The sequence below is a fragment of the Arachis ipaensis genome, chromosome B06 (genome assembly GCF_000816755.2).
Source record: "Arachis ipaensis cultivar K30076 chromosome B06, Araip1.1, whole genome shotgun sequence".
Lineage (NCBI taxonomy): Eukaryota > Viridiplantae > Streptophyta > Magnoliopsida > Fabales > Fabaceae > Arachis > Arachis ipaensis.
Window position 1 is genome coordinate 122,329,081 of NC_029790.2, and position 11,864 is coordinate 122,340,944.

General features: G+C 36.9%; 2 protein-coding genes across 2 annotated transcripts; one reads left to right on the top strand and one right to left on the bottom strand.

Moving 5' to 3' along the window:
- Window positions 5,638-9,174, top strand: LOC107648428. The gene is made up of 6 exons (XM_016352297.2): window positions 5,638-5,840; window positions 5,925-6,533; window positions 6,958-7,104; window positions 7,476-7,604; window positions 7,927-8,526; window positions 8,653-9,174. Exons 1-6 carry the CDS (start codon window positions 5,778-5,780, stop codon window positions 8,869-8,871), a joined length of 1,767 nt encoding a protein of 588 aa, XP_016207783.1. The 5' UTR covers window positions 5,638-5,777; the 3' UTR covers window positions 8,872-9,174.
- Window positions 9,337-10,701, bottom strand: LOC107648429 (non-specific lipid-transfer protein 1-like). The gene is made up of 2 exons (XM_016352298.2): window positions 10,251-10,701; window positions 9,337-9,640 (listed from the first exon to the last, which is right to left on the bottom strand). The coding sequence occupies exons 1-2, from the start codon at window positions 10,622-10,624 to the stop codon at window positions 9,631-9,633; spliced, it is 384 nt and encodes a 127-aa protein (XP_016207784.1). The 5' UTR covers window positions 10,625-10,701; the 3' UTR covers window positions 9,337-9,630.

The window sequence follows — 11,864 nt, forward strand, 5'->3', positions numbered from 1 at the left end:
TATAAATTTATTTTAATGTTATCCTTAATATATTATTAATTAATCTCAATCGTGTTTATTGTTTAAGGTTCTTTAGAATTAAAGAGTGATCGTCAATTTCGTTCATTTACTTCCTAACCACAAGATAATTAAGTCAGAGAGAATGAAATCATTGAATGATTAGTCTAACATTTTTATTATATTAATTCTCAAATTAAATTGATCAAATTCAAAACTCAATATCAACTTAATTGTTATTTCTCAATTTTTTATTTTTTACTTTAGCATTTCTTGATCATTGAACTGCTTTTACATGCCACAACGTATGTTCCAAGAGGTTTGGCAAATGAGGAAGATTATGCAAGACCCACGAAATTATCATGTTTAAAGTGAATAGAAAAACTTCCAAGTGTACCCGCCATTTTATTGGTATCTTAGTGAACTAAGTACGAATCAGTAACCAGAATGAATTTTGTTCTGTTGTGTTACGTTCAATCTCGAAAAAGTAAAAGGAAGAACATGGAAAAGACGGCTGAGGGTAGTTCTTTTGGCAGCCATGTGTGCCTATAAGAATATAAGATAGGTGTAGAGCTGAGCCAGCCAGGTAAGTGGTTGATTACTGATTGTTGGACTCAACGGTCGACTTGATGCGCCTTTCAAGATGCAACCCGGTTCATCGTTAGATCCTCTAACTTAGTTGACAAAAAATTTGTATTTTTGTTTTGTTGGAATAATTTTTTGTCACAACATATTTGTCCAATTTTTAAATGATTCACCTCTAGCGAAATTTCGGGTGCAAGAACAACCCCCTACTACACAACAACCTTGAACAGTTCACACTAATAAAGATCTGCGCCTAGTTTCTTCTTTTATACAGGTCATGAAAGACTGTTCACCCGGACCATGAAGAAGCATCGAACACAAAATATGAGCCATATCCACACAAAGCCAGTGTCCATTACCCAACTTTCCACTTTGCATGTCATTGATTTCTTTGCCTACATATCCGAGAGAGAGTGTGCTAAGCTTCTTTATGTTAGTAGATGAGTTTAGAGTCCGTAGTCGCGGAACCATGGGGCTAGCATGGGCAATGGTCCCCCAAAATCCTCAAAATCTTTATGCATATATGATTATTAAATTGTTATTTATTTTTAGGTTTGGTTTTTTATGTTTATTAATTACTAAACATAATTTTGGTATTGTTCCAGATCTGGTATTTGGGTCCCAAACAGCCCAATAACGATCCGGTCGCCAAGTCTATAAGTCATCCTAACAGCCCAAAAAGGTCAAAAAACAGAAAATCAATAACTAACATTTAAATTCAAATACTTATCTATCTTAAGATCATATCCCCCATCCAGAGTGCTTTTGTGGGTGGCCGCCTGATTCAAGATAATTTGGTTATAGTTCAGGAAATGTTTCATGATCTGAATAGAAAAGGAACGAATGCTTCCAGGAATTTAGCTATTAAGATTGATATGAACAAAGCCTATGATATGGTGGAGTGGTCTTTCTTAGAAGCTACTTTGAGGGCTTTTGGGTTTAACCCGCATTGGATAATGTTGTTAATGAAGTGTGTCAGCCAAGTAAGTTATAAGATTAAGATTAATGGTTTTTTATCGGAGGCCTTTGAGCCGCGGAGGGGTCTTAGGCAGGGGGATCCCCTATCGCCGTACCTTTTTATAATAGCAGCTGAGGTTTTTACTATTCTTATGGATAAGGCTAAAGAAGAGGGTAGAATCTCGGGAGTTAAAATCGCCCCTACGGCACCAGCCATCTCACACCTTCTCTTTGCGGATGACTGTATAATCTTCTCAAAAAACAGCGAGGAGGAAATTTATCAGCTCATTACCATTTTGAATGTGTACACTGAAGCTTCAGGGCAGAGAATCAACTTGGACAAATCTGGGATTACGTTTGGGAACCTAATTCCTATCAGGACTAGAGTAGAAATAGAAGAGATTTTAGGCTTGTCAGCTTGGGATAATCCAGGTAAGTATCTTGGGATCCCTGCCTACTGGAGAAGATCTAAGAATAGTGCTCTCAGTTGGATTGAGGACAGAGTGGTGGATAAGCTAGGAGGGTGGAAACAAAAACTTCTTAATCAAGCTGGGAAGGAGGTGCTCATCAAATCAATTGTTCAAGCATTACCTGCTTATACTATGAATGTGGTTCTTTTTCCTAAAGGCTTTTGTGAACGGCTTAGTAAGAAAATTGCCAAGTTTTGGTGGGCTTCCTCAGGTAATGAAAGAGGTATTCATTGGAAGAGTTGGGATAAGTTGTGTGCTAGTAAAAAGGATGGAGGTCTTGGGTTTAAGGATTTATATTGTCAGAATATAGCACACTTAGCTAAACAAGCGTGGAGAATTTTGGAAAATCCTAATGCGATTTGGGTTCAAGTGCTAAAGGCTATTTACTTCCCAAAAGTCGGTTTTAAGGATGCTAAGGTGGGAAGGGCAGCATCATGGATGTGGAAAATTCAAGGCAGGAATTTTCTTTTGAGAAATGGAAGATGGTTGATAGGAAACGGAGAGCGAGGAAGAATTCTGGAGGATAAGTGGATCATGAACTTGGATAAGGATCTTGTTGTTAGAAACCTCGATATTGAGTTTGTGAAGGGTCTGATTATTCAGGGAGAGGGGTGGAATATGGATAAGTTAAAGTTGTATTTTGATGGAGCTTCTGTTGATAAAATCCTTAGAACCCCAGTAAGTCTTTTTGGTAGGGAGGATAGTTTTTGCTGGCCTTTCAGATCGGATGGCATTTACACGATCAAGACGGGATACCATGTTGCTAGGAACGAAAGGCGCATACAGAACAATAATCCATCCACCAGCGAAGACTTAAAATCCTTATGGCAGGAAGTCTGGAACTTGAAAGCTCCTCAAAAAATCAAAACCTTTTTATGGCGGGCCTCGCATAATATTCTTCCCATTTTTGGTAATCTTTTTCATAAAAGAATCACTAATACACCTATGTGCCCTATCTGTTTGCAGGAACCAGAGACCACTGAATATGCATTGCTACTGTGTCCCTGGACAAGACCGGCTTGGTTTGGAGCACAAATTCAATGTTGTCCTACGACCCTAACAGTTTCCTCTTTTGGGAAGTGGATGATGGAACTTTTACGAAAAATGAAGTTGAGTGCAGGGGCTAGTTATGATCTATGGAGCAGTAAGGTTGCTTTTCTAGTCTGGGAGGTGTGGAAAGCGAGGAATCTAGCTATATATCAGCAGACTATTCCTAATCCTTTACTAGTGATTCGCAAAGCTAATCTGATGGAACTAGAATTTCGGGAATTATCAGAGCAACCAGCAAAGCATACAACTACTGTATCGAGATTAGCCAGCAGGGTTACCTGGAGACCGCCACTGCAAGGTTGGATCAAATGCAACGTTGATGTCGCTTTCATCGACGCTCAATCTGTGGGGGCTGTGGCTGCAGTATTTAGAGACCATAATGGATCCCTCCTCTCGGGAATTAATTCCACCATAGTTGCAGGTTCGCCATTGGCTGCGGAAGCATTAGCAATTAGGGCAGCTTTAATTATGTCACAAAATTTCCTGATGCAGAAGATTATCATAGAATCAGACAATCAAATACTTATTCAGGCACTAAAGTCACATGCATCAATTGCAGAAATTCAAGTTGTACTAGATGACATCCTTCATTTAGCAAGAATCATTTCAAGTTGTGGTTTTACCTGGGTGCCAAGAGAAGCAAACTCATTAGCGCATGAAGTGGCGAAACTCACTCGGCAGGGAACTCTCCACCAAAACTGGATCAGGGATAAGCCAATCTTGATCAGAAACATCCTACGCAAGGATAATGTGGCTGTTTCAACCTTCGGAAACAGAATAGGTTTGTAGGCAGGAGTCCTTGGGTGCACACGAGGTCTAATGAGGTTGATCCAGCGGACAACTCGGCACTTCAAGGGTCTGTGCGGACAATAGAGGTTGTGGTTCAAGCAATGAAGGGCATGGCGGTTGTTGCATTGCTGGAGGAGTCCTCAAACTGATCATGTTCCTGTCCCTGAAAATCGTCACAAATAGTCAGGGGACCATCACAGGCTGCACACTACTTTCACACATTATAATCTTCTTAGCTGTCTCAATTAAAACTCTAACCTGTTGCTCAGACAGTGGCTTGCTCTGCATGTGCTATTCGGAAGCGTGTTGGTGAAAGGGGCTTCCCCGCTCTCTACCCTATGCGGAGGAACATCGACTATGGGGTGGCAATTTCGTTGGGAAGGTTATCGAAGCATCACCGTTGCAGTCAGAGTGTGGGAGTGGCGACAGAGAACTTCGCAATCGTGCAGAAGGGAGCTTCATTTGCAGGTAGTAAGTGACAGCACAGAAGGGTCGAGCTCCATTTGCCGCTTGTGGAACAATGGCGCAGAAGGGAGCTGCTGGGGAGCAATCATCGGATTGGGTGGGGCTTGGGTGATCCTTTGGCTTGCTGTGCTTTGGGCCTCTTGTGGCCCTGGCGCTGGTCCAAAAAAAAAAAAACTTATCTATCTTAGTTAAATAGATAAGACAAGATAATAAGACAAACTATATTTAGAGAGCTAAAACTCCCTCAGGTACAGTATGCACTTCTAACCCTTATTCATACTTTTCAGATTCACTCTGTCTTGAGCGTTGAAGTGTCTTTAAAGTTACTATCCTCTATTGCTCCAGAGATCCAATCACGTCATCACCAAGACCAACAAGTTTCCAATTCTTCCCTCAACTCAATGGGGTCTTGTACATGTATAAATTTATCTAATTTTATTATTTCAAATATAATTTTATAGATACTACCAAGCCACTAATAAGAGAAGCCTGCACCAGGGACCGCAGAAAATACTCTTCATGCAATCGCACCACAATTCACAAGAAAATTTGTACACTTTATAATTAGGGGTGTCCACGGATCGGATCGGATATGATATCCACACTTTTTAGTGTCCGCACATTTGCAGATCGGATCGAATCGGATATCGGATATATCCGCATAATTAAACCTTCTCTTTTTAATCATATTTCTATGTAAAAATATTTCGATAAAAATATTTCTTTCATACTTTTAAACTTATTTATTCCTAAAATATTTTTAATCAAACTTTCTCTAAATAACAAAAATAAAATAATACAATATATGAATAATAATTACTAACTAAAACATACAAACAAGTAAATATAATACCAAACATATTTATTTATTTATTTTTTAATTATTATAGTGCGGATCTGCGGATCCGCAGATCGGATATGCGAATATAGAGCAGATATCCGCAGGGTGCGGATCGGATCCGATCCGATCAATTTGTGGATCGGATCGTATTCACAATTTTCGGATCGGATGCGGATATTTACTGCGGATCTGCGGATACGATCTGACCCATGAACACTCCTATTTATAATACTCCTCATTTTAAGTAAATACATCAAAAAAAGTTGCATCCACAATGTCAACCGTCAACAAATTTATAGGGTTCAAATTTAAAGTACATTTAGATATACTGCTATCGGTGAAATTCTTTCTAAAGAATTAGTAAGAATAAGAGTGTAAGACTTTTAAAATAAAAAATAAAAATAAAAAGAATATTTTGGCGCCTTTATTTTGATATGAGAGACACGTCATCAATTTTTTGAGAGTCTTCTCCGATAAGCTTCTCGGCTCTGCAGTAACCCAGTCTATACACAATACACTATACACTATACACTCCCGAGTCTAACGTTTTTGTTCCTTCTTTCTATTTCCCACTTCTTCCGCGCCGTTTCACCCTCACCATCACCGAAAAGCCCACTTCCCCGATGAGGAAATCACTGAGGTTATCTTCCATTGGCCTCGCTGTCAACGACGTTCGGGAACCGCCGGTAATCTCAATTCCAGCTTCAATTTCAATTCCCTCTTCAATTACACCCTAAATTCATGTCCTTAGATGTTTTACCTTTTTTCAGGTTAGGAATTTCAGGACTCGATTTTCCCTAACATCTTTCGCCAAGCGTGTTCAACAACTCACGGAGGAGCAAGTATCAGCAATACTGAAGACTGGTTTCGGGAACTTGTTATCGGTCCCCAATCATTCACTTAGCAAAGTGCTGCTAACAGAATTAATGGAAACTTGGAACTGCGAGAAGCAAGCTTTTGTGCTCGATTCAGGTGAAATTCGTATGACATTGTTAGATGCTGCTCTGATATTGGGGCTTCGAGTGTTTGGAAAACCGGTAGTGTTGAGAGAGGGGGAGCCATTCTCCGAATTGGAAGAGTTGTATGGTGCAACAAAGGGGAAGAGGAAGGTGGAAATGAAGTCCCTTGAAGAGAGGCTTGATTCGATTGGGGGAGTTATGAGTGATGAGTTTGTGAGGACCTTCTTGCTTTACACAATTGGGACCTTTCTTTCCTCCAATGGGAAAGTGGATTCCCGGTACTTGTTGTTTCTTGAGGATTTGGATGAGGTTTGTGAGTTTGCTTGGGGTGCTGCTGTTGTTGAGGATTTGGCTCAGTGGCTTGACAAGAGGAAAGAAAACAATGTGCAGTATGTGGGTGGCTGCCTTATATTTCTCCAAGTATGTTCGATATATCATCAAAATTTTTCTGAGATTTATGAGTGCCTAAAGATTGTGTTTATGCTGATTTGTTCTTTGTAGCATTAAATTTGAATATTGATGTGATTAATTAATGTCAATGTATTCCAGCAATGAATTGCACTGAATTGAATCTTTTTATGATTGGGATCTCGTTTTGGTATTGCTAATTTGAATTAAAATAATCTCCGTATTTAGAATTAGCATTTTTCAGACATTTTGTGCTTTTTTTTTTTGGTCATGATGTGGCTCTTTTGAGCTTGTCTTTTCATACTTAAATTGAATTTAACAAAGGTTCTAGTATACATTGTATGAAGTGAAATATATGAATAAGGCGTCTATGCTGTAAATTTCATTGTTCATCAGAGATTGTTGTTTTAAGTTTTGTTTCTATTTTGGTGAACAGATATGGTCTTTTGAGCATTTTGATATAGCACGGCCACAGTTGCAAGGTCATGATTTGACCTTTCCTCGTGTATGTCGATGGGACAATAGCAAACCTATTCAAAGGCAAAAGCTTACTTTAAGGCTTAAGGACCTAAATGATGACCAGGTAAACTAAAAGCTTGCTTACAACTTTGATGGTTGTGGAGCTTATTCACTATGGTTTCTGTATTCTACTATAACATGGAAGATGGAGAAAGCATATTTCTGTCAAAGCTACTGCGACTTTTATCTTATGCTATACCATATTCGGTCGTTATTTGAAGATTTATTGATTGAAATGGCAAAAGTGTGTCCTTTGAGTTTACTGTATAGTGTAACTGGAATCTGCAGAAAATATATTTGGTGTTTGAACTTTGAATTATGACAATTGCCTTGAATTTGTTTGTCCGACTGAAGTCTCAAAAACTTTGGTGAAAACAGAAAAGGAATGTAAAATGCTTTTAATTCCTTTGTAGTTTATTATCTATGTATCTGCAGGTAATTTGGACACTTCAACCTACTTCTAGTGAATTGCAATTAGAGATTATCAAAGAAGCACTTGGGGTGCTGAGTGACAGCACAGAGCTTGAAAGTGCAGAAAACTCTTTGGCAAGCACGTCAAGCAATGTGAGTTATACTTTGTTGTTTTTATTGTGCATAAAGTTTGCAAATATGAGGTTGCTTCATTCCAATGTGTATGCCACAAAACACAGGTTGATCTTTCTATTTGTTAGAAGGCTTAAAAATGATTGGTTTTATTGAGACATTGCTGGCATTTGAGTGAAAGCATTTGGTGTTGGTAGTCAAGTCTTGTTCAAACTTTCTGATGACTGCATTTTGTTTGAAATTTGAATAGATCAATGTTCTAGAGCTTAGTTCTTATATTTAAATACTTTGTGGGATTATCATTTTTCGTTCTTATTATTGACTGCAAATTTGACAATGGTAGGTTCATGAAGTAGATTCAGAGTCACAGCTTAGTATCTCTAGCAAGGTACATAGAGAGGAGGATGAGTATTATCCTGAAAACCTGGAAGTGAAGGACAATCCCAAAAAGTCAAGCACAAGTAACAGAGAATACACAGAGCAGAAGATCAATCTTGAAAAACTTATAGTGCTAGACACCCCTCCAAACTTGGGAACTTGTAACACAGATTATCAAGAGCAGGAGATCAATCTTGAAAACCAGGTAGTGGAGGATACCCCACCAAAGTTGAACACTTACAATGGAAGATATGAAGAAATGGAAAATCTGATAGTACTGGACACACCTCCAAATTTGAGCTGTTCTGGTAAAGTTCATGGACAGAAAGAGATGAATCCTGAAAACCTCATAGTTGATGACACACCAAAGTCGAACACTTACAATGGAAAATATGAAGAAATGGAAAATCTGATAGTAGAGGACACACCTCCAAATTTGAGCTGTTCTGGTAAAGTTCATGGACAGAAAGAGATGAATCCTGAAAACCTCATAGTTGATGACACCCCTACAAGTACAGGCATTGTTGATGAAGTAACCAGAGAACAGAAGTTGAGCCTTTCTGAGGTGAGTTTTAATTCTTCTTTTTGTTTTCAGATTCCGTCAAAAATTTGTTGTCCCATACATTTTTATAAAATTTTTCTTATACGTATGTATCCACACTCAGATATCATATAATTATTTGAATACCAGGATGAATTAAGAAAGAGAAATGTCATGCTAGAAGAGAAAAATGTTGAATTGAAGATGAAAGTAGGCCAAGTAATGGAGAAAAATAAACAATTTGAAGAAGAGATCGCTGAGTTGAAGAAAGAGCTGGATAGATTGAGAGAAGAGAACAGAGGGTTAAGGCTCTATAGTACCTTTGCTGATGAAGTCGAAAGGCATCTTTTGGATTATGAAACAAATTGAATCTGAGCTATCGTGACCACTACAACTAAATCTTGTTCCATTAAGGTTTGAAGGTATATAACAGTAATTTTGCATAGCGTAGAATATTGAGAAGCTCGGTGTATATATTATTAGTTAGCAATGTAAATAAACGGTATCTAATTTACATGTAGTGTTAGTAGGTTTCTTTTTAGATGCAACCATGAATTGTAACTAGGACTATTTATGTTCTTGTTTTTTGTATACTACGTAGCAGATTGCTCATGTACTTTTCAAAATAGCCATTGAAATTCAAATCATATATTATTTTCCCCTATTCTTTAAGAATGACCCGACAATGTATTTTAGTTAAATTATATTATTTAAAATGTATATTGCTGCTGACCATTATTTATTCATATTCAAAATTAGTAATTTTTCATATAACTGGGTGCCTTGTGTTTTAGGAAAAGAAAAAAAATGAAATGTACTATACTACTACCAAGATGAAAAGAAACATATCGTTATCAACTTATCATACAAACCACAGCTGCTTAATACACATTTCTTGTTTCATAGTACCTTCCTAGTAAGTAATAGAACTACGCATTATTGCGCTACAACAAGAAGACGATGATATAAGCTAGCAGACACACATACAAGAACATTAGTTGTAGAAAGCTTTGAAGGAAGCAACTTTTCTAGTCATTAAATTGATAATAAGTCATGTGACATTATTTGGACACATTACTACTAAGTAATAACATCCCTCTTCAGCTACTGCTCCACTTATCTTCAAACTTACTGCACTCTGCGAAACCAAAAGAGAGAAATATATTATAATACAAAAATAGCCAAATAGGTGTTAACAGAGAGTACCTAATTAATTAGGAACAGACAGTTCACGGCATAAATAATAATAATAATAAACTATTGTTTTCAATATATTGTGTTTTTTATAAGCTTGCTCCAAACAATCAACAAAGTGAAAAACAAACTTAAGTAGTACGAAGAGACAAACAAAGAATAAAGCAGGTGTGGATCTATCACCATCTGCTGCTATACCACCTAATGGGAATTCCAGTATATATAAGCTTTCTAAATTTAGGAACTTGTTTGAGATATATGCATTTGTACATATATAGAGCATAAAAGCAAATAATGGGAACACAATATCTACACCTAATGGTGATGTAAGGCAAGCATAAAGAATATATTATGTATTAAAAATGTCATGTCCACACCAAAAAATCAGCTACCATAATGTATTTGTATTTGTGTATAAAAACATATATTGTTTAACTTATTTTTAATATGTATTTTATACGAGTGACTGATTTTTTTTTTTCTTGGATTTTCTACATATGTCACATAGCACTTTTCTTAGGGGAAAAAAAGTTTATAGACATATGTATGTGAACCTGCTGCAATCAATATTGGGACTGATCTGGTAAGAAATGTTGACACCACATTTCTTTGGAACGGCAGCAGCATTGACAATGTTAAAGTTAGTGTAAGGGACTCCAACAATGGAGCTTTTAATGCAGTTGCATACGGCTTGCCGGTCCGGGGTGGTCCGAGCGGTGTTAAAGACGGTCCTAACCCCATTGCAGCACCCTTGAGGCACCGTGTTCCCCCCATACAATATGTATGACAAGCATGGCATGAGCTCGTTTGTGAGTTGGCCGCATGACACGGCTGCTTCCGCCTTTGGAACGGTGGTTGTTACACTCAGTGCCGCGGCGCAGACGACCGCACAGCATACCAATCTCACCACAAGATTGTTGCTAGCCATGGTTGATATTCTCTCTAGTGAAATATCTAATGATGTGTACTATAGTTTTGTGTATGGGTTGGCATTCCATTGCATTGTGATCATATTTATAACGGGAGAAAGGGTACTATATGGACCAACTGGTATGTAAGACCTACAGTTGCTTGAAAGCTACAAGTGACTTTCAAGTATTTTTTTTCTTTCATCATCATTAAATTTCAAGTATTTTTAAGACATAATTTTACACATGGTAAAATAAGACTTTTTTATTTAAATAAAAAATTTATTATTTATCATTTTGATTAAAAATGAGAAGAATAATTATCATTTTGTGTAATATTGTATCGTAGTTTCGCATTCTACGTTAGAAATTGGAGAGAAAATGGAGGCCGGTTTTCTTAGAAATGAAAACATATTGTGTAAATACTGTGTAATATACTGTAATGGTAACTTTGTGTATTTTTCTCTAATATATATATCGTGTCTTTATGTGCGACAATAATTTAAAATTAAGATATCTGTATTTTCCCTAATTTGTTTTGTTATGTATTGGTACTTTGTAGACGATAAGTACTTATATATATAAAAAATGATTTGAAGTATCATATTTTCTTGAATAGTTAAACTTATTTAAGTTGTGCTCATTGTTGCCAATGAGTTATAGTTCAAATGGCATAGTCTTCTCATACTCAATTGAAAAGTTGCAGGTTCGAGTCTCCTATCTTTGGTAAAAAAAAAAAAAAGTTATGCTCACTGTTGGAAGGTAACATTTTGGGATACAGATTGAAAGAGAAGAAATCAGATGAATTCTTTCTCTTGTTTTTCATTTCTTTTTTTCATTTTTTTTATAACAATCAATGTCTCTCTGTATTCTATGTAGATTTAACATTATGTATGTGTGGCCAATGAGTAATAGCTCAAATGCCATAAACTCCCCATACTCAATTAAGAGGTTGCGGGTTCGAGTCTCCTATCTTTCCAAATTTTGCCAATGAGTAATAGCTCAAATGACATAGTCTCCTCATACTCAATTAAGAGGTTGCAGGTTTGAGTCTTCTATCTTTGATAAAAAAAAAAAAACAAAACATTATGTATGTGTGTATGTAAGTGTTTCTCAAGAAAATAATATCCTTCAATGTGTATAATGGTTCTCTCCTCAGTATATCTATGAATTGAACAGTATGCTGGTAAATTGGTCAAATCTTTTTGAGGACCGCATATATACACTGATAAAAAAATATTATAATTTTTTAGATATATT